Genomic DNA, 26337 nt, shown 5'->3' with positions numbered 1-26337 from the left:
ACCCAGATTGGAACACAGTCCAAGCTTTTATGTTATGATTGGGACAATTATTGTTCCTACTCAGCACAAAGCAGTATTATCAAGATTATAGTTATCACGTAATAGAGTTTCCATCGGCATAATATACACTTCTTACCTTTGACACACTATTCCTTATTCAACTAACCAACACTACATCCAGCACTTTTGTGGTGATCATGATCACAGGAAGACAAATACAATGCCGATAGAAGCTGTCTAAACCAGCAGCTGTGAAATCCGGCGCCTTGTGCAATCTGGCACTATTTTAGTCGAAACTGACACATTTTCGCAGTACCAATCGATGCTGGATTAAACAGCTTTCACTGTAGCATACATACACACAAAAACACAACACTTGGAACAGTTCAGATAATGGATAGCAAGAAAACCCAGTACAAAATGAAGGACATCATCTAAAGAAGATGCCAGTCCAAGGAGCAATCCCTAGAGCAGTACTCCAAACAGGAGCTAAACACTGTCAAACAGCCTTCAAGGCTTCTCTGAGCAGTGCTTCCAAATGTGAATCACTCGCAGATGAATCCAATGAGTGAACTTTGTTTCAAATGATTATTGGTATGTTTAACCTACAACACAGGACATGTTGGTTTTTTTCATTTTGATTCATGCATTTTTTTGCATTATGATAAATTTGTTTAGCGACACATGGGTGTATTGTCACTTCTATATTCACCAGAATTACAACTAAAATATGTGGAAAAATACTGGTAGTTTGTAACATTTTCATATGTGTTGGGGAAAGAACACATTATTGTAGTTTTATTGTTCTTCATTGCACAACACAGTGAATACTAAGAGCATTGTAAACATCACCTTGTCAGTTGTGCACTACATTTTCTTAAGCAAGACTCACAGGTCAGACCTTGACTAGTTCATTTGCCTTTCCATTTGCTGTTTATAGATTGGCCAACTGCGTATGCCAACATTTAATATTGTTTAGTTAACCCTACATGCATTTCTTTTACTTTCTTGCATGTATGGGAGCCATAATCTATTATCTAATTTCTTATTATGCAAGACTATCATCCAAATGATTAACTCATACCAAAGCTATGTGTCTGCTTGCATATTGTTGCAGTATTTTATCTGTTTCATTTCTCTCATGTGTGTGCTTTCACTATATTCATTTTAATCTTTCCAGCATTTTTTTTGCTTGAAAACACCTTTCATCGCAATAATTTTATCACCACAAGTCAATACATCTCATTAATTATGGCCACTTTATGCCTTGGTTTTCAGTTTTGCTAAATCTTGAAATTTCACCCTTCTTAAGAAATAGTGAGTGAGTGTGATAAGATTTAAAGTCACATCGGCAATATTTCAGCCATATTGTGGCCAAAACTAGTTCTAAATTCATAATACATACATATAATATATAAAACGCTTCCAACGAAGGACAGTAAAATTACTAGATTATCACAAAACTAGCCAGCATATATCTTTAAAAGTAGAAAATTATTTTTGGACAATGCAGTGTAAAATGGGCTATTGATCACCAACAACTGAAGGTGGATCACCATACCAGGGACCATGGGGACTTACATGGACCCAAGCTGGATTTATGTCATCCCTTCAGCTGCTGGCGATTGTAGTCGAATTTATTTATAAATTAAATCACAATAATACTACGTTTAAAGAATCTGGTAAGTTCAAATTTACTTTAAATGTTTTGGGGACTTAAGTACCTCTTAAGAAATAGCTGCTTAAGATTTTTGCACGCCTATGTTTATATAAGTGCTACATTTCGCTGATGGTACTTAAGTCTGCGGAAGCCTAGTGCTCCTTTTAGGGCTACCTTTTCGGATTTGGTCAAAGGGATGAGGTAAGACAAATTGAGTCCTTCAAAATTCCACTGTTTGTCTCTCACTTTGTAGATAAATCATCCGGATCTGCCCTCTATTTTGGATGGGTATTTATGGGGTTAAGCCCCATAATTACTCATTCACTCGCCATTGGTAAAACAGCATTCTTTAACAATATCTAAGTATCAACATGGAAAGGTAGCACCAATGTAAAAAAAGACGTGTGAATCCACAGGAAACTTTTGTCTTATTGTTTTGTATCTTCTTATTATTCTGTAATAGAGATACCATTTTATGAGCAAACATGTATTTTCATTTATTCAATTTTGAAGAGTTTGTGATTCAAAACTCAGGGCATAAAGTAGCCATAGGCAATGAACTGGCTTATGGTGAGGGCACTAATAAACAATGTTTCATTCCCAGGTAATCTGGTGATCTGGCCCCGATTTTTCGAAGCAAACTTAAGTCTGAATTTTGACTTAAGTTAGTTTTCACTCAAATTTGAGCAAAAGCAGGAAAATACTTTTCCCAGAATAAATTGAAATGGATATAAATTTTAAACTTAGTAGACAATTTGAGTTAGGTAGATAGGTTACATGAGTTATTTTGTCTTTTTGGTTTTAGAAATGTGACTGAGTTAGAAACTTAGCTGTTTAAAATTGTCAAACTCAGTTTGAAATTTGAGTAAAAACTTAAGTTTGTTTCGAGAAATCGGGCCCTGCTGATTGGGAATAATGCCTGACAACAAAAAACACCCAGACTTTAGCGTCAGAAGGACCAGCAGAGGAAACAAAGTGAAAGACAATCTTATTCCTCATGATCAAATCTATTCTGGAGTTGCCATTAGACAGATCCTTAATGGGGAGGCCCCCATATGACTTATAGACCTGGTGTCAGCAAGACTTAAAGACCATTTTAATGTTGCAAAAGATTATTATGATCAGGGAACTCTGATTAATGGATTACATCACTTTTCGTATTCATGCTGCAATTTTGCTTTGTCTACAACCATAGAAAAACAGCCTCAGAAATATTCATCATCAAAAATGCTTTAGCCTTACAAGATCTACACTGCCATACACATTCTTAATTTTGTGATGTCAGTACTACCATACAATGTTCTTAATAATAATTAATTAATCAGCGATAAAAGTGTAAAAAACTGAGTGACATTTTTCTTTTGTAGGGAATATACTGTGGTATATTATGTTAGTATGTAATAACAATTCATAATTCCATGAAATGGAATTTTACAAAGTTTTTGATACTTCATTCATTCTTAAAGATAGGATGAACAAACAATTATTTTCTCTCTTCACAGACGAAAAAAGAACAATAACGCAAAGCAGATTCTACAAGAAAGAAAATTTCACGAGAAACAAATAGTGACACTGAAAAGCAGCAACGGAGGAAAACAAATTCTGTGAGGAAGCAAGCTTCACGTCCTTCAGTGACTCAGTAAAAGAACAACAGAGGAAAAGAGATTCTGTGAGGAAACCAGGGACCAGGTTTTACTTTCAAGTTATCTGGCTTCCAAATAAAATCGCTGGAAAGGCTAAAGTCCCTCGGCATTTCCCTCCTCCATCAGTTTTACATTCTCTACCAAAACCGAGGGGAAGTGTTTTCTCCATAACATAACATCTGTTCAAGATGAATGTGTGCATCTGAACACTGAAAGAACCCCAGATACACTCCAGAGACAAAGACTCTGTGTCATTGAGTTATTTTTCCTTTGTTTTACTGAGTAGCAGTAGCTCTGCTTCCCTGACATCTGTACAATCAACTTCTGAAGACTCATCATGTGCAGATCCCATCAGTGATAACTCAGATGATGAATAATCGTCGATACCTCCACTGGCTAAAGAGGACAGGGTACCTCTGGACACTTGCCTAATGCAAAATGATGTTTTTGCTAGTGGCAATGAAGTATTTAGCATAGTACCAAGGGATGGTAGAATACTTGTTGGAATCATGCTTGATCGCAATAATGAAGTGCTCACTTTCCCCATCTGTTTCCCACAGGTAAATTTGGATTTAGCATCAACAGACCAGTAAACCTTCCACTTCGAAAATATTTTCAGTGCTGACTTTCCAATAAATAGAACAAGGTCTCTACACAGAATATCTCTCCTATGTTCAGTATGTGACCGAGTTTAAAAAGGTGCATGACTGTAATAACATAGACCTGTGTAAAGCAAAATGTGAATCTGATAGCACTGTTTCAGCAGGGTTGTTGAAAGACAAAACCAAACTTGGAGAGATAATTAATACAGATCAAGGTTATCAATATCTTCAGAATATCAGAGGCTCACCAGATTATTGTAAGGATATTATGTATGATCTCATGGCCATGATTAGACAGTTGGGACCTTTTATTTGGTTTCTCACATTTTCAGCTGCAGATCTAAATTGGCCAGATACCATAAGTGTGATTGCAATGCAATACAATGTGAAATTATCACCTGATGATGTGAAGAACTTATCATGGCAAGATAGATGTGGTTGGCTATGACGTAACCCTGTCACTGCTGCATGCCACTTTCATCACAAAGTGAACTTGTTTATAACTCCTTTATGAATCGTGGTGCTCTTGGTGAGGTGAGGTGAAATAGGGATTAACATCGTACTTAAGAATATTTTGCTCATACGACGACTTGCATGCGTGTGTATGTGTGGCTGCTTGTACTAGCCCAGACTTGAGCAGGTTTTATAGTGCTAGCTTACTTAGATACCTTGCTGTATTTATAATAATAATAGCATATTTGTTACGCGTATATATCCATGCTAAAGCATGCTCAAAGCGCACAAGATAAAGAATAGATTAATGGTAAAGAGCTACAGTTCAAAGGTTATCTTAAACATATGTGTTTTTAGATTGGATCTAAAATAATTAAAGTCACAACAGTCTCTGAGGCTCTGGGGGGTGACTGTTCCAGGCTATAGATCCTGCATGGACAAAGGACCTCTTTCCATACATCAGTCTTTACTTTGGGAACAACATGCAAGTTCTTTTCCTGTGAACGGAGAGATCGGGAAGGCGTGTACACGGTTAGAAGATTGGATAGATAACAAGGTGCAGTTCCAGTGAGACAGCGGAAAACAAGGCATAAGAGTTTAAACTGGATCCTGAACTCGACTGGAAGCCAGTGGAGAGTGTACAGTATAGGAGTAATGTGTTCATATTTTCCAGAGCGAGTCACGATGCGGGCGGCTACGTTCTGCACTCTCTGCAGCTTGGCTATCTGGGTCTTTGATGCACCGGCCAGTAAACAGTTACAGTAGTCAAGTTTACTCATTACAAGTGACAAGACAAGAGTCTTGGCGGATTCAACTGTAAGATATTGGCGAATATATCCAATGTTGCGGAGTGACATGAAACAGGTTTTGACAAGATGAGATACATGAGAATCAAGTGACAAGATTGAATCTAGGAACACGCCCAGGTCTTTGACTTGATCAGCAAAGTAGATATGTGAATTGTCAAATTGAAGTGAACTGACTCCACACTTGGACCTCCGTTTCTCTGGACCAAGGAGAATACACTCTGTCTTGTTGCTGTTGAGCTTAAGTTTGTTGTGGGTCATCCAGGATTTAACATCATCACAGCATTGACTCATGTCTGTTAGTGCGCTACATGACTGTTCTTGGTCTGCAGGAAAACACTTGTATAGCTGTGCATCATCTGCATATTGATGACAATTTATGTTGTTTTCTGCAATAACATTTCCAAACTCCTTTACATACAAAGTGAAAAGGACCGGCCCCAGGACCGATCCCTGTGGTACACCATGTTTGAGATGGACTGGGGCAGAGTGGTGTCCGTCTATGAGCACAGTCTGACGGCGGGACGTTAGGTAGGACTTAAACCAACAGAGAGCGGTGCCATCAATGTAAAAATCACACCTGAGACAATGAATGAACATGTCATGATCAATTGTATCAAAAGCCGAACTTAAATCAAGGAGTGTTAAGATGCCAATTTTGCTGTTGTCCAAACCAAGTCGTAGATCATTTAGGACTTTAGCAAGAGCAGTCTCAGTGGAGTGGTGAGCACGATAGGCTGACTGAAGATGGTCATACAAGTCATGTTGCTGGAGATGTTCTGACATCCTCACATTCACTGCTCGCTCAGTGAGTTTTGAAACATACGAGAGGTTGGATACAGGTCTGTAATTGCCAAGTACATTGCAGTCAAGGTTTGGCTTCTTCAAATGAGGCTTCACTAGCGCAGTTTTGAAAACAGCGGGCATTTCACCAAGTTCAAGACTTGTGTTGATGATTCTGGTGAGTACTGGGAGAAGAACATTAAGATGATCTAAAAGTACAGATGTAGGCAAAGGGTCAAGAGCACAAGATGTGGGGCTTGATATCCTGATCAACATGCGTACTTCAGCATCACTGAAAGGTCTGAAATGTGTGAGAGTATGCTCGTCATTGTCACTTGAGTCTCGACATTATGGGGACACTCTGGAAACTTCAGGATCATGTCTGGAGTCACTGTCGCCAAAATGTGACATGTTACCAGATCCTACTATTGAATCATGGATTTTGGCTATTTTATTTGTGAAGAAATTCTGAAAGACGTCTGGCAGCTTATCAGGAGGATGGGACAAGATGGGAGGTCGGGATGAGTCTTTACCAAGAAGGCGGGACATAAGTTGATGGCGTGACCGAGGATCGAACATCGATTCCCTGATTCTGCTGTTCAGGGATGCTTGTTTAGCACGCCTTATCTCCAAGGTGACCCTGTTCCTGGCAGCACAGGGGCGGTGGGGTAGCCTAATGGTTAAAGCGTTGGCTCGTCACGCCGAAGACCCGAGTTCAAATCCCCACATGTGTACAATGTGTGAAGCCCATTTCTGGTGTTCCCCGCCATGATGTTGCTGGAATATTGCTAAAAACGGCGTAAAACTAAACTCAGTCAGTCAGTCAGTCCTGGCAGCACAGTAGATCTGCCTGTGTACTTCCAGGAGAGAAGATCTCCAGGCACACTCAGCATGACGTCTACTGCATTTAGCCTCTAACACATCTGGCGTCATAGTCCATGGTGTCACAGGCCTGTCCGTTACTCGCCTGTTTTTCAGAGGTGCGTGTTTGTCCAATACACCCAGAAGTGTAGAGTTAAACAGTCCTGACAGTTCATTTAGATCCGGGGGAGGACATTGCACAAGAATGCTATTTGATAAGTCAACACTGAATGCAGTTTTATCAATGGCTTTTAAGTTCCGACACTGCTTGACTTTCTTTGGGTGCGGAGGCTTATCTACATCCAGAGAGAAAGTGATCAGATAATGGTCTGATATTTAAACATGAATACCCCACTCAGACACATTATACTGACTCCGAGCTGACCAGACCTTGTTGTTCCCATTAATGCCGAGTGCCAGGCCGAGACCAACAAGTACCATATTTTAACATCTTTTGGTATGACGCAGCCGGGGATCGAACTCATGACCTTCTGCTGTCTGGGCAGACACTCTAACCACTACACCATTGAGACAGTCCTAAAGTACTGTTGGAAATAGAAAAAGACTGTTTTTAGGTTGTTACTCTGTATCCCTAACATTTACACAATTGCAAATAGCATATGTCGAAATAACCCACATCGACCTAACTGGGCGTTCAGTGGGATACGTAATACGATATCCAGAAAAGCATGTTTACTCGCATTCTCTTCCCACAGAGGTTACTCCTATCATATCTTCCTACGTAACCTCTGTTCTAATACGGCCCTTTCATCGTGTGAGCGTTCAAGACTCGTGATTGGAGGTAATCAGATTTAGTTGTGCAATCAGCGACGTTGTTTCAATAGTGATCATTCGCAAGGCCTCGGTAATTTCCGTATACTTCGAGAAAACTAAACCTCTTCCCCTGCGCGATGTGCAAACGTTTCTTCTAGACAGAACTCAGTCATGTTAAGGCGGATCAGTGGCGTCTCCATCGCCCTCGTTGACAACGGACAAGCTAGCCATTAAACGTCTTGTATGTAACATCAACACAAGTCCCCGGCAGATGCGGGATATTTGTGGCCTCACATTTGCTTGTGTTAGTCAAGTTGAATCTAAGTCGATGTAACACGTGTTCTGATTGGATAGAAAGAAGGGAGATAATTCGTGTTGCGATCTTTTGCCACTAGGGGATTTTACGAGAACCGGGAAATATGGCCGTATTAGAACAGAGGTTACGTAGGAAGATATGACAGGAGTAACCTCTGTGGGAAGAGAATGGTTTACTCGTAAAATCGGGCAAAACTTAGAAAAAATACAAATAGCTGCTGAAAACAATAGATCAGACTATAGATGGCAATTAGATCGCTCAGCCAGGTATGATGACGGACCGTCGACTCACCTGGCATGAAATGCACATGCTGCCTACAGGCACAAGGGGTCATCTCAAAGATATTTTGTGCTTTTTCATGTGTGTTGACTATGTCTTATCTATTGATTAACATCTTACATGTCTTTCTTTCATAAAGTTTATGTTGAGATATGTAAAAGAGTATGATACCCGAAAACCATAGAAACGCATCGTAGTATATAGATGGCATGACCACCCGATGATCGACAAGACTGGATATTATTTGTAAATTGTTATGACGTGCCGTGTACCTCCCCAGTATAATTGCCCTAAAGGATTATCTTTTCTTAGCTGATATCTGTATCCTCAGGTTTTGCTTTTGAGACGACCTCTCCTATCTGTTTCTTTTTATAGTGACAGTGAGACTGCATGGTAGCTACATCCTTAATATACTAGCCACATAAAGAAAATGTGCATTGTCAAAATATTATCCAATTTCATAAGTAAGATAACAATGTCAAAGGTACATATAAACTTTAATGGAGGGATCATGAGACCATAACAAGTCGGGAGAATTCAATTGAAAAGTCAATCACAATGACGTCACGAGTCCACAAGCGGGACAGAGGTCAAACGACCATGTCACAAGCTCAATAACGGGTATGTTCACCATCGGCATTGAGAACAGCAGTGCATCGAGGATGCATAGAGCCTATCAAACGTGCAAGGAAGGCTTGTGGGATGTCACGCCAGAATCTCTCAAGTTCTGTTGCAAGGTCAAGGACGTTATCTAGCGGATGAGGAAGATGGCGTAGACGTCGACCCATCTCGTCCCAAACATGCTCTATCGGGGAGAGATCCGGTGAATTTGCAGGCCAAGGCAGCAAGTCAACGTTGTGGTGTTGCAAGAAATCCATAGCAACCCTTGCCGTATGAGGGCGGGCACTGTCCTGTTGGAATGTTAACCCTGGGCCATGACGTTGCAGAAAAGGAATTGCCACAGGTCGAAGAATCTGATCCCTGTAGCCCAGTTAAGTTGCCCTGAACAATCACCAAAGGAGTTCTTTGGCGTGCTGTTATTCCACCCCAAATCATCACGGAACCACCACCAAAGCGATTCCTCTCCAAGACACAGGCATGTGCATAACGTTCTACCACGCGTTATAGGCACGTTGACGTCCATCACTATGGGAAATGTTAAACCTGGACTCATCTGTAAAAACATCATTTCTCCACCAAAACAAGGGTCTGCGGACATGATTTCAGCACCACATTCGGCGAGCTTGTCGATGACGTTGTGTCAGGATAGGCCGTATGGCGGGACATCGTGGTCTGATCCCGTGATGACATAAACGTTGTCGAACTGTGTTGGGGTGGATACAGCGAAGTCCTGGGATGGTTCGGGCAGTCATCACTGCAGTCTGAAACCTGTGGCGAAGATGGGTCACCCTTATCCATCTGTCCTGTCTTGGCGTTGTTTCACGTGGACGTCCAGAACGTGGCCGATCGATGACATCGATTGATGACGTCATTTGTGTTCTGGTAGCGTCTCACCAGTGCAGAAATGGTGTTCCGGTGGCAGTGGAAGTGTGCAGCCACTTGTCGTTGAGACATTCCCCCCACGAACCATCCCAATAGCCTCATGATGTTGTGCAGACGTGAGCCTTGGCATGCTATGCGTTTCAATAGCCGTTTAATTTTTTGAACGATCGCAAGGTCAGGGGTTGAGCTTTCCAAAGTGACAGTATTGTGTGGCATTCATTTGCTCTGTTTCTCTTTCCCGGAATGCACATGCAACAACGTAATGCACGTCTCAAGGACGAACCCACTGACGTCACGGAGGTGGCACGTGCATGCATGTTGGATACATGTCACTAATCTCTGAGTTTAAATCCTTATGTGTCTACACAGGTTTGATAAATTTAGATTTTACATTTTGGTATGTACAGTTTCTTTATGTACCTAGTATAGTTTCAGCATAAAAATTATTATTTTTACGTCAGCTATTGTTTATAATGAATCTACGTCTAATTTCAAATTGGGCATTTAAAATGTGCCCTTTGTAATACAATATCATCGCACACTAATTTGCATACAGCCATGGTCTGTTCCAAATAAGTCTTTTTGGACTTAGAAAAAAACCGTATTGCTCATTTCTGCACTAATTTCCCCTCAGTAAAGTCCTTTTTCTCCGTTTCCTATCTCTTTACCACTGAGACTGTAGTTAGGCCGAACTTAGTTTAACAGATATTTCACACTTTCACATATCAACTACATAAATTGTAGAGATAAATGAGAAAATACAGTTTCTTTGTATTTCTGACATTACTTTAGTGCTCTTGGACTAATAAAGGACTTCCTATATCGAGTGGAATTCCAGCAGAGGGGTTCCCCACACATTCATATGGCCATTTGGATCGACAATGCACCAACATTTGAGACATCAACTGACCGTGAAATGACTAATTTCATTGATAAGTACGTCTTATGCTCCATCCCCGGAATTGATGAAAAACTGAAGGAAATGCTTTCAACATAAAAAAGTCATTGCCATTCAGTGACATGTCAGAAATCTGGAAAGACATGCAGATTCTCTTTCCCACGCCCTCAAAGATCAGAAACTATCATCTGTTAAGAATCTACAGATGCAGCAGCAGGCGCTCGAGCAAACATTTCTTCCACACCCAAAATGAACAAGAGAAACATTCTGATGTGCACATTTATGTCAAAGACTCCAGATACAGGTGCCTTCTTAACAAATGAACCTTTACATATGTTGCAAGTATCACCAGAGGTTTGTGTGACCGCTCTGAAAGAATCCAAGACCTCAAATGCTCTCATTTATAGAAAAGAACCATCAGACAGTTGTAAACAACTACAACTGTCATATACTGTGTGCATGGCAAGCCAACATGGATGTCCAGTTTGGTGCAGACCCTTATGCATATGTCTTGTACATAACATCTTATATGACCAAAGCAGAACATGAGATGGGAGTGACATTGAAACGGGTCAGTAATGAAGGTTTTGATGTTGACCTTCATCAACAGTTAAAAAATAATTCTTGAATTCAAGAGAAGTTTCAGCGTAAGAGGCTGTCTACTGAGTGTTGTCACTGCCGCTCACAAAATCTTCCAGACAGGTATTCTGTGTTGCCACAGACCTTGACTGAGACAGAACTCATCTGCTGAAGCCGCTCAGTGTCATTGACACGCTAGATGATGATGACGAAACTTTATTCCAAAAAGGCTTTGTTGAGTTTTATGCTTTTAGACCTGAATCATTAGAGGATTTGTGCTTTCGAAAATTTTGTCAGAACTACAAAGTTTGCTATTCAAAATCAAGTCATGACAATTCTGCTTAAACTGACGTACCTTCCAGAGAAATCAGGCTCCAGGAGGATGCGGGGTATATGACAAAACACACAAAACCAGCCATATGTAGAACACACTGATACTCCTTAAAGAAGACCCCAGAAAAGCACTTCCACAGTTTAATTATGTATTACCCTTGGCGTTCTCAAGAAGATCTTCATCATCTTGAAGTAACCTTCTTCTCCAAATATCAGGAAGTAAAAGACATTGTTGAACTACTTGAGCTAATACTGAAACTACTTGAGCTAATATTGAACACAATTCATCAGAGATTGATAATGCATTGAAGTACTTGAGGAGTTTGGTACACCAGAAGATGCCTGGGACACCATGATGTCAGCAGCACAGCGCCAACGTCATAGTGAAATAACTATAAAGTTTCATTATTGTAAGCGAAGTTTAGCGAATTTATCAAAAAGAATTTAAGGAATTCTGATGTAAATCCATCAGTTCCTGGGCTGTTATCATTTTTTTAAAGCTTCAAGAATTTCTTCATAATTTAGTTCTCCCTTTAAACTTGTGGCAATTAATTTTAGTATTTCATATTTTTCAAGTAGAGATCTTTTTGGGTGCAGTTTTCAATTGTTTTCTATAAAAAAATTGAGTTTCTTTCAGGTGGTCCTCTTGCTGTTTAAGTGTTGATCCATCATTATTTTCATTTCCAATGTTGATTCATTTCAGAAATTTATAAATTTAATATATATCTGCTGGGTTTTTCATCTTGTTTTATCGATTTGGCTTTGGATCTTATAAATGATCCTTTCTAAAGGCTTTTTTTCTTTCAAAGCATTAAGTTCTCTATATCATCTATTGATTGGAGAATCTCCTTTTCATCTTGCAAATTATCTGTTGTGTCTTGTTCAATCAATCAATGCTTTATTGCATGAAAGGCCATAGGCCCATATACAATATAGTTACATGTATATTTCAATATAGGGATATACATAGGTTGAAAAAAATTATAATTCAATTAACAAAACGAATTTTGGCGTAATATTAAAGCATGGTGTATATATACTTAGTTCCAAAAGAAACGCGACGTGTCCATTTGAAATATGAACTGTTATCCCGTATACATGCTTCCTGCCACTATATGCTTTACACAGAATGCACCAAAGAAAGATAAAAGACAACAACGACAGTGGATTTAAAATATGATGAAAGTTTCATTGTGTCCAACCTGAAGAGTCTGCATTATAGGGCTGGGACGGATACTCAGGTACTCGAATCCGGGTCGGGTACAGCTGGAATCGAGTCATATTTCAAGGAATCGAGTATCCGGAAAGGGAGAGAACTCTGTAATGACAAGGGTGGGTAACTCTAGCCTAGAGGAATATGGACGACGCGCATGCAAAGTTGAGTATTTGGGCTAATTGTGAGCTTGATGCAAATGGCAAGAAAACCAAATGCCGACTCTGTGGTACCATGCCAATCTACTGCGGAAGCAGTACAAGTTCAATGCACAAACATCTTGCACTAAAACACAACGTAAAACATTAACGTGTCCGATCATTACATTGTGTAACTGTGTTCATTGCTTATCAAGTTAGTTCATTAAAAGTGTTTAAGATTACATTGAATTTTGTCTTTAGTTTCTATTTTATTTCAATTTCATGAAACACAGCTGTTACATTTAAGGCCAAACCTGAATACACTGACTATTAAAGAGATTGCAATTGAATGATTGTGTGTGTTGGGAAAAGCAATTAATACTAATGAATTAACATATTTAAACTAACGTATACCAGTATTGAAAGAGCACATTCTGATTTGCAAATACAATGTTCGACTGGTTATTATTACAATAAGAAGAAAGATGATCAGAAATAGAAGCACAAGTCAATGTAACTCACATACAATACCACTGCAGTTTCTATACATTTTATAGTTTAACAAATAATAACACGCATACAGTTATCCCAATGAAGACACGCAATGTTTGCTTAGATGCAACTTTGGAATATTGATTTAATAATACATGTAATTGTTTTGTAAATTTAAACGTGATAATATAGCATTTAGATACATTTCTTTATCCCTACATTCAAACAAAAGCATTTGAATGCGACATTTATCTTCTGGAAGGATAAAAATTAAATCACCATAAATATTTCATATAACGCCAATGAGTTATTCACGGCTCTGTATTAGTCTCTACTCTGTAATATGATAGGCAAACTTTCATGCAACTGAGCAAAATGACCACTCTTCATAGATGCTATGTTGCCAACTCAGTTGCATTAAAGTTTGCCTGTCTGTATATCTCGTATAGAATTCTCCAGGCAGTAAATATATCAATCACATTTTATTCTATATAACTTTACATAAAGTCTGCATGTAAAACCATTATAGGTTCAGTTAAAATATCACACATGATCGTAGCTGTCTACTGGCTGAATGAATAACTGGTCATTTTCATTTTAACGTAACACGCGTATTTTTGGTATTGTCCGGTTAATGGAGGTTATCATAGCGGCGTTAATTTATCTGTGCATGAGCAGTGAGTAGTCAAGTCACAGTAAAGCGGGGAATGAAAAGTGTTTTAAAAATGTTCTGTGTTTTAAGCAGCAATGTAAGTAATCGTGTTACTCTTTATATTGGTTATAAACACACTTAAGTCAGATTGCCTAAGATCAGTTTCAATGCCTCATTGCGATCCTTTCAGGTTTTCTATATAATCTCTGTCAAATCGTGATTGAATATTCAGAAAGCTGACAGAAGCTATGTATTCCTAACATTTCCGGGTACTCGATTCCGATTCGGGTAAGTACGTGCGGGTACTCGATTGCATTTTTTCCTACCCGTCCCAGCCCTACTGCATTAGACACGTTTAGAAGCTTAAGCTGATATTCGATGTTATCAGTACCTGATATGACCACCATTATTGTTTGTCACATGAGTACACCGTCTTCCCATGGACACGAACAAACGTCGAATGAAAGCACTGGGAATGTTATTGTACTCATTCAACACTGCATTCTCCAACTGCCACCTATGTGACAAAGGCGTCGGTCCAACCTGTCCCAGAGATGTTCCACTGGATTCAAATCAGGACTAAGAGGTGGCCAAACCATTTTCTGGATGTGGTGATTGGCCAGGAATTGTCCTGTGATAATGGCGGTTTGGGTGTGGGCATGATCATGTTGGAACTGCAACTGTGGTCTGGGTCTAAAGATCGGGATGACAACAGGCCTTAAAACTTCGTCAATGTAGCATCATGCAGTAACACCCCTTCCACCACCTTGACCGTTGTTTTGGAAGATTACAGGTGGTACATGCCTTCCCAAGCTTATTCCACCCCACATCATAAGGGATGGCCCAATCCAGCGGTCACTTTCCAGAACACATGGGTCTCTGAAACGTTCATTTCGTCGACGCCATACTCTCACTCTCCAATCTGCAACGTGGACACAAAAACGACTCTCGTCTGAGAAAAACAACGTTCTGACACTGTGCATATCTCCAATGCTGATGTTGGCGCAGACGATGGTGCCGGTCCAACATAGGGTCTCCTACAGTGTAGCCGGTGTGCTCTCAAACGTCGACCCACAGTGTTTCCTGAAATTGTTCTGTTATGAATTACAATTGTCTGACGGGCTGTAACAGTAGCTGGAAGAAAACGGTTGCTAAGATGTGACATAACGATGTAACGGTCTTGCCTGTGTGACGTCACTCGTGGCCTGCCATCTCTAGGTTGATCTCTCACCGAATCCGTTTGATTTTGGCGTTCAATCAGTCAGACGTGGCATATTGTTCTCTGAACCATATAGAAAAAGAACACAATAGAAACTGCCGTTGCATCTTTTCAAGGGTACTTTCTCTTGTTTTTCTTGAAGAAAGTGTCGTATCATTAAATTCACAACGCCTCAGGTCATGCATTTATGTGATGCGTTTCTGTTGTTTTATCCCATAAAAATGTTCAATAATTAGATTCGGTTGTTACGGTTAATCTGACATTAAAAGTCTTGTTTTAGAAGTTTAATTTCGAAAATTGTTTTAAAAGAACATTTAACACGCACATTCGTTATGATTGTAGATGATAAGACAATTATGGAAATTTCAAAAACAAACATGAATGTCGTGTTTCTTTTGGAACTAAGTATATAAGGCAATGTGAAATTAGGTAGAAGGATCTTTGCAAAATAATAGCTTCTTAAAATTATGTGTGGATATGAAATTAGATGTAGGTGAATATTTAATTCTGAGTTCATCGTAGATTGGGCAGAGTACATAAAATGGTATTCGTCTTCGACTCCGTTGCTACATATTTTACAGCGTGTGTTTTGGGTTTTTGGGATGTTATAGTGTCTTCCTCCATTGACCTCCAGTTCACTGAGATCTAGTCAAAATGGAATGAGATAGTTTCCAATAGATTTAGATTTGATGTTGTGAAGATACGTCTCAGTTTCATAGTTGGATTTAATGGTGTGATATGTGTCTGATCTTGAGCTTTCCTCAAGACCTGAATGCCAATCCTGTTTAAACATGTCTATAGCATGAGTACCAACCATCTTCAAGAAGGAGTTTCAAACGCCCACTGTTTGAGAAGTCCACATAAAGCCAAATCCATAATAAGTTTTTTATTGAAGAATTCCAAAGTATTTTTGCCGATTTCGTTTAGGTGGTCAATCATGTTATACACTTTCTTCAGTAGGCGATGAGCTGGCATGTGAATGAGTTTAAGCCAGTAGCGTAAGCATCTAGTGAAAGACTTTATGTACAGTGGGTAGCGTCCTTACACCATGCTGTTAAGAGTTGAAATTCCAACTTTTAAGAATTTCTTGCATGCAAACAGGTGCACCTTTTCTATGGAATGAAAGCGTTGACATCCCCATATTTCGGAGTCATAGAGTAAAATAGTTTTAAGAATACTTGTGGTGTTATAACATCAACGTTATATAGGATTGATTGTAGTTGACAGAATGCCATCTTCGCTCTGGCTGCTTGTTGTAAATTTTATTCATGCGGTTTGTGTAAACAACGCGCCTAGATACTTGTACTCTTTTACAACGTTCACTGTGTCACCTTTACATGTCCATCTCTCTTGTACTGCGACTGGACATCACCGCCTCCGTGGTGTAGTGGTTAGAGCATCCGCACGGAGAGCGGAAGGTCGCGGGTTCGATCCCCGACCGCGTCATACCAAAGGCCGTTAAAATACGGTACTAGTTGGTCCCCCGCCTGGCGCTCGGCATTAATGGGTACAAGGACTGGTCGGCTCGGAGTCAGTATAATGTGTCTGAGTGGGGTATTCATGCTTCACTGCGGCATGGTATCTCAGTGGGCTAGCACTATAAAACCAGCTCAAGTCTGGGCTAGTACAAGCAGCCGCACATACACATACACAAGCATGCACGTAGTCATATGAGAGAAATATTCTCAAGCACGACGTTAAACCAAATTTCACCTCACCTCACCTCACCACCTACTGCGACTCGATCACCTTTCCTTAATATGACAATGTTTGTCTTGTCCAGATTAACAGTAAGCTTCCATTCATCTGATTACGTCATCTGCAAAAGGAAGTGACAAACTTGTTGTACACATCATTAACGAACAGAGAGAACAACAGGGGGCTCAATACACATCCTTGGCGTAACCCAAGTGGACAGTCGAAGAAATCAGTTATGCCTTTGTCGCTACGAACACAAGATTTCACGTTCTGGTACATAGATCTGAGAATTGCATACATCTTCTGATGTAGATTATTATTCTATAGGCAAGACCATTGTCTGTTCACAGAACAGCTTTCCGGAAGTCCACGTGCACAAAAGCAATATATATCTTACGTTTGTTAAATCAAATATATTTTATGACAACTGCAATCAAGGTAAAGATGTGGCCTGATGTCGAGTATCCTTTCTGGAATCCAGCTGAGCTTCTGGTAATAAATCTCGCATATTTGCCCACTGTGTAACTCTGTTATTAACAACACTGGTAAACAGTTTCCCCACGATACTGATAAACGAGATGCCTCTGTAGTTATCGGGGTTGTTCACGTTTCCATTCTTGAAAACAGGAACAATGATAGACTTCAACCAAACTTCCGGGAATACACCTGTTATATTATATTAAAACATTTGGTAAGAATAGGCAATGATTCTGGTAGCGAACATTTAATCATCTTGGAGAGAATTCCATCCACGCCTGCCGATTTTCCTCATTTCAAATATTCAATCACATCACGAATTTTGTTTTCTGTTATAGGGGATTCTAATAGAATGTCGTCCACACCCTCTAAATAATCACCTGCTGTGCCATCCCCATTAGAAAATTCATAGAGACTTTGTGCTTTGCCTGGAGAGAATAATACTTGAAAATGAGTCAACCATTGCCGATTTGTAGTTATTACGCAAGTTACAATACTGTTTCCTATTACACTCAGTACGTTGACGTCTGAATTTGCTTTCTGGGCTTATCTTCTTGCCAATCTACACTCGCGACTCAGGAGTGGCTTGTCATACCTGACTCTGTTACTCAGCATTGTCCTTTCATACAATCCGATGCTTCTACCATTTTATGCCTAAATGAATCAATTCATCCCTTAATATTCAATTCTATGGTATTGTACAGTCTATCTTTACACATGTTGAAGGTCTGTTTCGAGCTGTCCCAGACTATGGTGTCAGAACAAACAACATCATCAAGTATGACGACATTAGTGAAGACTCTTGCCTCTGTCGGGAAGATACACGTCAGGTCTAGTGGAGAGTGATCAGAGTCTGTGCGATCGCCAACAGTCAAACAGTCAATGAAACCAAAAATGTCAGGGGGCGTTGATGTACTTCCTTTTCATACAATTTGTTCTCCAGGTTATTTATAGTATAAGTGTCTTTTTCCTTTGTAGTAGAGGTATAATCGATTGTTAGTCCTCTTGCTTCTTGAAGAATCATTTCCCATATGATTTGATCTTTTACTCTGCATAATGTAACAAAGAATTTTTGAACTGTCAAAATCCTTTACCTCATTTTGTCTTGGAAAGGGATATTGAATTTGAGAGGAGTGAGTGGGAAGGTGATTAAATCTGTTTCAATCTATTCAGGAAGTTTATCACCTGTAGTGTAGCCACTCTTGCACATTTTTGTGGATGTATAGATGTGTGCAGTGTACAATTAGACAGTTATGTTTACAATTACAAATATTGTGAATATGTTTTCATGATCTGCATATTTTGGCAATTTAGTCATTTGTTCTGAAGTATATAAGTTCAATTTCTGCATAAGAGTGCATATTTTCAAAAAATGTGTTTATTAAACTCAAACATCATGTGTCAAAGTCTGAAGGGTTAGGAAAGCGTCTACAGACTCAGTATATGTGCAAAAATATTTATGAGGACCTTAAATTTATGTAATTTATGGCAAATCAAGAGGCCCACCGCTCAACGTGAAATCAACAATGGCAGTTGCAGATGGTTGTGTGCCAAGAAATGTATCAGATACTTTTGTAACTTGGGGAATTATCTCTTTGAGGCACATAAACTATTTAAAGTTTATGTATTTAGAAAGCTGAGCATTAATGTATACCATATATAATTCATTTGTTTTTGCAAGTTATTCTTTCTTTGGGAAAGTCATTATGTTACCCACCTGTGAAGATCCAGGTTAAGATTGATCTTCCGCAACCCATGCTTGTCGCAAGAGGCGAATAAGGGGATCGGGTGGTGAGGCTCGCTGACTTGGTTGACACATGTCTTCGCATCTCACGTGAGTAGATTGATTATGATCAGTGGATTGTCTGTCTGGTCCAGACTCAACTGTAGATCGGCGCCATATAGCTGGAATATTGCTGAGTGCGGCATTAAACAACAAACAAAATCATCATGCTACTCGCCTTCCTGTCATGCTGTCTTTCTTGCTGTCAAATATTAAACTATACTTCCCATCAAAAGTTTAGACTCACTAGTGTTTCGGTGCGCCTAGTGGCTGCAAGAGTTGTATACTCCCCAGGGAGTTGAGATTGATAATACGATGTGACGTTGAGATTGACATCCAATGATCGAGGGAACAAATACCAGCGCCTTGAGCATGCACTAGTTGTCTGGATATGTGCGCTATATAAATATCCTATAATAATAATAATGTAAATATAGCCATTTACTTCAGGCAAGTGTTCTAAACTAAATTTTACAAAATATTCCATACTGTTAAAAGGTATTGTTTACACATAAACTGATGTATTGTAAAACAAATTCGTAACGTTGAAAAGATTATTGTCATGAGCTCAGCAAATGACAAAAATCAGTGAAAATTGGCGAATTCGTAACAAAACTTTACACCTAAACGCAGCTGTTCACATGCACGATATTTGCACATGTTTTTCAGCAATTATATGCATGATCTTCATGCAATTCATCTGCATAAGGTTTACAGTTGGTTCCCCCAAGTTAGTGGAGAAATCAATCTTCTATGTAACCATATATATTCACTGACTGACTGACATAATACTTTCAGCATCTGAGTTGTATGCCGCTCAATCATGCAATTCAGGCAAGGAAACCCAAAGAACGAAGCCAGATGAACTCTGACAGTGGGATTAGTCAACATTCCAGCCAAGATAAAGGTAGGTCACGTGTAACCAATAAGGACTGTTTTTAAGAGAGAGGGACAGAGTGACACATGGAGACATTTATGCGTGTTATATGTCAATGTTTTTTGTTAATAATACTGTGAATATTTAGCATGTGAGAATGTGCTACACAAATAGTTCTGTTACACCTAATTTCTTGTAATTTATTGACAAGCAGATTACAACCCAAACTTGGCAAAAAGAAGCAATTGGTTCGATCTTCATTGCGTGTACAGTCACATGATGTTAAACTCCAATGACGACCATCATTTTGCCAAATACGATTAGGGTAAAAGTTTGTCGATATTGATTATGACCACCGTTGGCACATAGAGACCACAAGGTTCTGGAGTTCTGGATAGTACATAATGGGATGTTCTACCACTTGTCCTGCAACGCCTGGAGGATTCCCTGCAGCATATGCAGAGGAGGATTCCTACTGCTGATATGTTCATCCAAGACATCGCACAAATGTTCAGCATAAATTGTGTCTTGTCATTGTAAACAACCGCTCTCCATTGGCCATGACTCCATTGCAAACGAGATGCAAGATGACATGGCATTGATATCCCAGGTATCATGCCATCATAAGCCCGACATCGGCCCGACGTTGTGTGCTTTATCGGCCCGACGTGGCAGATGTCATCGGTCTGATTAAGTTTTGCTCATCGGATGTTAATAACAATTTTCCACATTACAAGAAGTATATAAATCTAGTTAGTCCGAAGCTGAAATATATTGTGTAATTGCCTAAAGTTTTTGTGGGGTCAACATGTGTAGATTTAACACCAACGTGTATATTAAACTTGGATATAACTCTGCCCCTTCACAACAAACATGGTATACTGATGAGTGTTTAGATTAGAATAGACTAGAATAGAATAATACTTTAATTCCTTTGAATTTGTGTTACATCAGCAGAGCTACTGACACATTAGAGAGATACCAAACATATTTACATAAATTCTTTGATTTAGGTATCTTCACATTTGTTTAAGAGAGATATGGTACTTGGAATAAAGGATGTACGGGCTCTCTTAGTTTTCACAATTGGAACTTTGTAGCGGCGGCCTGAAGGGAGGAGGTTGTATTCCGAATGTAAGTAGTGAGTATGGTCAGATATGATATTGACCGCTTGATTCACGATTTGCCGCTCATATATTGATGATAAACATTCAAATCTGACTCCAGCGATTAAACTTGCAGTGTTAAAAATTTTGTCTATTTTAGATTTGAGATGAACTGAGAGAGACCCGTACCAACAATGGAAGGAAAATGTTAAAATACTCTTAATAAATGCTACATAAAAAATGACACAGATGGGTTTACATTAAAAGATCTCAGTTTACGCATGAGATGAAGACGTTGTTGACACTTTTTGTATAAGGCTTCAGTGTTAGAGTTCCAGTTCAGCTTAGAGTCAATGAAGGTTCCCAGATACTTATACTCCGACACTGTCTCAACACATTTACCGTTGATTATCACTGGAAGCATTTCTGTGGGTTGACTCCGAAAGTCAATTATCAGTTCCTTTGTTTTAGTTACATTTAAGAGTAAGTGGTTTTCTGCATACCAAGTCATAAAATGATTAATGTCGTCTTTATACAGTTCTTCAGAATCAGTGTCGTTCACAGGTTGAATTCGAGCTTGCACAATCATTAGTGTAGAGGGTGAAAAGAACAGGAATAACCTTGAATCCAAACAGGAATTGATATAATGAATAGCTATTGTAACTAGCTTCATGATTCACGACTTACTCGAGGAACAGTTACGATTTCGTTGCGAGCAGTTTTCAATCAACATTTTGTTTTTACTGCAACCGAGGTCAGATTGATGATTCAGTTCCATTTGTTGCTGCACAATGACAGTGTTGTACCGTGACGTGACGTGACGTGAACGTATGACGTCATTCTGACGTCCTTTCCTGCTGTAACTTTACTTTCTTCATGAATAAGTTTTAAAAAACATTTGAATAATGAATGCTTTTAAATTGTTGAGAGACATTGTTATAACATTGTGACTGTATTTTGACGAAAATATTTTTGATAAACCAGTTTGAAACCTGATGAACATGTTTGGAAAATGTTATGTGTTAGCTGGGTTACATTAGCCCAACCCGCTGCGCGAACCTGTTTCACTGCGCATGTGCTATGAGCGCAGGCCAGCTGTTGAAACCACTTTTCTCCCAAGAGCTGGGGGAAAATTAGTGAATCGTTTGAACTCCGATTTCGCGCGGGTTTTTTCATCGCGTTATTTTTCAACTTCATAAGTTGAATTTGCATTTTTGATGATTTGTTTCGGTAAGTCCATACCGAAAGGTATCAGAATCTGCAAAGTTGTGTTTTACATTGCATGTGACCCTTAACATAACGTTAGGAATACTTCTTACCTTTTTTTAAAAAATATTCGTTATTTCTGTTACAATCTATTTGAGATTTGATTTTCCTTGACTTCGTTGTGTACTGGTCCGTGGTTGTGGTCTCCATGAATTTTAGACATTATGTCGTTCAATGTTGAGACTGTTGCTCTGCAGTCTTTCTGACTGCATCTCCATGAGATCCATTCTCTCCTTTTCCTCTTGTTCAGAATGAACATATACCGGTAACCATTTTACAGTTTAGTAGAAAACTTAACAGTAGCATCCAACCTGACCTTACAATGAGAGGTGTGATAATTCAAGACATAGATAATCACAAGCATCTAGACTTGACCCTTCAAAATAACTGTAACTGGGATATTAACATAAAGTCTATTGGCTGGCTTATTATGAAATTAATGTCTTGTCTAAACTGGAATCTTTCAAATGTATATTTGTCTCTGGAATCAACTGTGAGCTTGTGGGCTGATTTCTCTTGATCTATAATGAATGTTTTATTAAAACATTCTGTAACGTACTTCTTGTAAATGATCAAGTTAATCTAGTTACACTTATGATTCAGTAAAAAGGGAATTCATTTGAGTATTTGCTTCAATCCGCACATGTTTGAACAACACAACCAATTTTCTATTGACAAGTTCATGAGATTTTCGTGACTACGCCAATTGCATAACACCGTTATTGAGCACAAACTCAAATGGCCTCTCCCTTGTGACAGGTGTTAATTGGAGAATGTATTTTCTACGGTTAGTTCCCATGAAGCAGAATTGTAAAAACATAGGGTGATTACCTCCAAGACCTGGTGATCTCGAACAAAGGCCAGTTAATGTTTTAACAGGCACAAGGTTGATACGAAAAGTTGAAGGGGTAAAGAAATGAAATAAGCCTAAACTGATATTTGACATTTACATGACATAATATATTTGGTGTTGCTACAATTATTCATCACAAGATGAAACATATCATGCGAAATATATCTCAACTATCATTTGGAGGGACTTTTCAACAATCTTCTTAAATCTGATGACCCCCACGTCGTCCTTGAACTAGTGCAGCAGTCCCAGCAGTTGCCAGTATTCGATCACGGATATGGTTATGGTCAATATGGCTATCCTGACGGGGCGTCATGACACGTTGTTGCCAAGGTCGTGGAAGGTCACGGGTGCTGCCTGTCTGCTGAGGTCGTCTATGAAGCCTAATGGTGGTGGAGTGGCCAATTCCCTAGTTGTCGAGCAATATCCCTGCAGCTGGTGCCAACCTGAATCATGCCTAGTGCACATTCTTTTCGTGAGGTGTTAACCTCGGCATCTCTGTCCTCGTTTCACAATCTTTAGTGAAGCAATGAGAATCGCTTCTCATACACCTGCATTTAATGTCACAGTCGGCATGATTTCAAAATGAAATCCACGCTTTTTTCATCACGTGGCTGCATGTTGATTCGGTTTGGAATTAAGAGTCATACTGTGAACAGGAATTTGTTTCTGAAGCATGTTTTCAACTAGACATGCATTTCGACTTCATGTTAGTCATATTCATTGATCAGTGTCATGCTGACATCCATCTTGAAGAAAATATGAACAATTTGAGACTGGTGCATTTTCAATGTTGGTGAGTATATAAGTAATGATTTTCAATTATTATGTGACAGACATTTTGGGGAGAGTATAGTTCCCCAAAACATGAAGGAACTTGTAAGATTTCTAGGAATGGCTGGTTACTACTGTATATTTTGTCACTTGTGGGGGCCCCTCTCACAACTTTGGAAACATGTGAAATTTGCTTGGAACAACGATTATCATGCTGCTTTTGAAAAATGCAATTCTTACAATTTCTCCTGTTCTCCAGGCACCAAACTTTGAGAACTCTTTCAAGCATTCTTTAAAAGGTTTCAATCTGAACTATAGTTTTCCTGTAATTAACTTTTAGAAAATGTAGATAAATTGGATACACCATCTGTATCTTGCATAAGACGTTGTACTTTATGAGCTGGTAATGTCATTTTCATTGTCATTTTTGCATTCCAGATTTAATTTACTTAAAATTGGAAAGTGATCAGAAATACCTAAATCATAATCCCTGAAGTCACTCCCTCTCTGAAAAAGAGTGAATGGGTATCAATTGTATAATCTAAAAATCTTTCTCCATTGGGGTTGTGCATTGTAAATAACTCTATGGCATTATATTCAGTTGCCCTGAAGCCATTATGGTACCTGATCAAGGGAGTCTCACAGATATCCAGGGATTGCAGGGAAGACTGGGGAATCAGGAAATGGGCATGGATAGAGATATTCAAATATAACTCATATGCATAGAGAAGGACATTAATCTGAAAGCCCGTAAATGTAAACTAACTGAAAAGAGAACGTTGAGAGACAGTTTCGGCAAAGCAATCTGCAACAAGCCTGGCAAGGCGTGAACACGCTGATTGGCAAGAGCAAGAGATGACAGACAATCAACGCCAAGGACAATAAGACCTGCGCCGAGGATTCAACACTTTCTACAGCCTCTTAGATTGTCACGATTTTACCAATGAGAAAGCTGAAGTCAGTGAAGCAGCACAGGATAGTGAAAGTCGTATCCATATATCAGAAGGTGACGTCATTCAAAGCTTCTCCTATCTTAACATTCAAAAGCAAAAACACCTGACAACCTTGACGGCATTGTGTTGAAGGAGTGCAGAGTTTCTATTCTCAGTGAATACACACGTTATTCCTTCGGTCTGGAAAACATCAGAAATTGTACCAGTTCCTAAAAGGACACAACATAAAGAACGACTACAGGCCAGTTGCTCTGACATCTATAGCAATGAAGTCGCTAGGACACATCTTGCTTGGACATCTTAAAGGAAGTTGCCGACATACAGGACCCGCTTCGGTTCGCCTGTGTTGGTGATGCCACACTGTCACTCCTTAATAATGTCTATAGACATCTAGAGAGTAGTATATACAGTGGGGGTACGAGATCACTTTTGCCAAAGGCCTCTGTAAAGCTTTATTTCATAGATAAAGCCTTTATCAGGCCCCGATCTCTTCCCCCCAGTGTATATACCACTTTTGAATCCCCCAACCAACTTCCTGGTCACTATGACCGCGAACCAACACCTCCTGGCCAACCTACATCATGTTGACCTCGACGAAACAGTTTAATGTGAATCGCCTATGATCTCTTTGGTCTTCGTAATGAAGGCTTGCCGGGCTTGTTGTACCCCTTGTTCTATGTACTTTTTTTGTCTTGTCTTCGCTGACGGCAGTCTTACAAGACTTGGACCAGATCTCTTGCTTCATCTCGCGGTACTTGGTGAGTTCAGAGAGGACCAAACGAAACTCCTCCTCGGAGACTTTACTGTCAGTGAGCGCAGTAGAGATGTGGTCGCTTACCATGTTCAGCTTTGCTTCAGACAGAACGCTGATCTTGTCGTGCTTCAACGCTTTACGATGCAGTCTGCGGGATGCAAACTTAAACACCAACCCCGCCAACCCTGACACCCCAGCTGTTATTTCGATGCCTAGCACTATGGGTGTGGCTACGATGGTGGCCAACAACCCGACACCTACCGCCCCTAGTCCCATGCTGGTTGTCATAAGGGCGGTATCAACCCCATCAACGACATTGAAAGCTCTATGGTACTTCTTGCATAATGCTGTCCGTCTGTCGCGGTCTTGTTCTAGTTGGCGTTTTATGTTGCATAATTGCCTCAAGCAGAACCCATCTATGGTTTCCAGTGTCTTCGCTACTTTCTCTACGACTGGGTACAGCCCCATCCTGTGTATTATATATTATTTGATAAGATTTAATTTTGTGATACTTAACTCTTGCCCAGTGTACCTGAGGCTTATAAGGCTTAGATCATCGTACAGGGAAATAGGTGAGAGGCTAATTGGCG

At 39.6% G+C, this 26337-nt stretch overlaps 1 protein-coding gene across 1 annotated transcript in view; it reads left to right on the top strand.

Moving 5' to 3' along the window:
- Positions 1–26337, top strand: part of LOC124272352 (vascular endothelial growth factor receptor kdr-like) — a 462777-nt gene that overhangs the window by 276729 nt on the left and 159711 nt on the right. Inside the window, exon 16 of the mRNA XM_046707526.1 lies at positions 19963–20071. Within this exon, the coding sequence (XP_046563482.1) occupies positions 19963–20071 (109 nt within the window). The remainder of the gene's footprint in view (positions 1–19962; positions 20072–26337) is intronic.

This window comes from Haliotis rubra, unplaced genomic scaffold (genome assembly GCF_003918875.1).
Source record: "Haliotis rubra isolate DU_JTF1 unplaced genomic scaffold, ASM391887v1 Scf169, whole genome shotgun sequence".
NCBI lineage: Eukaryota > Metazoa > Mollusca > Gastropoda > Lepetellida > Haliotidae > Haliotis > Haliotis rubra.
This window is presented reverse-complemented; position numbering and strand designations above follow the sequence as displayed.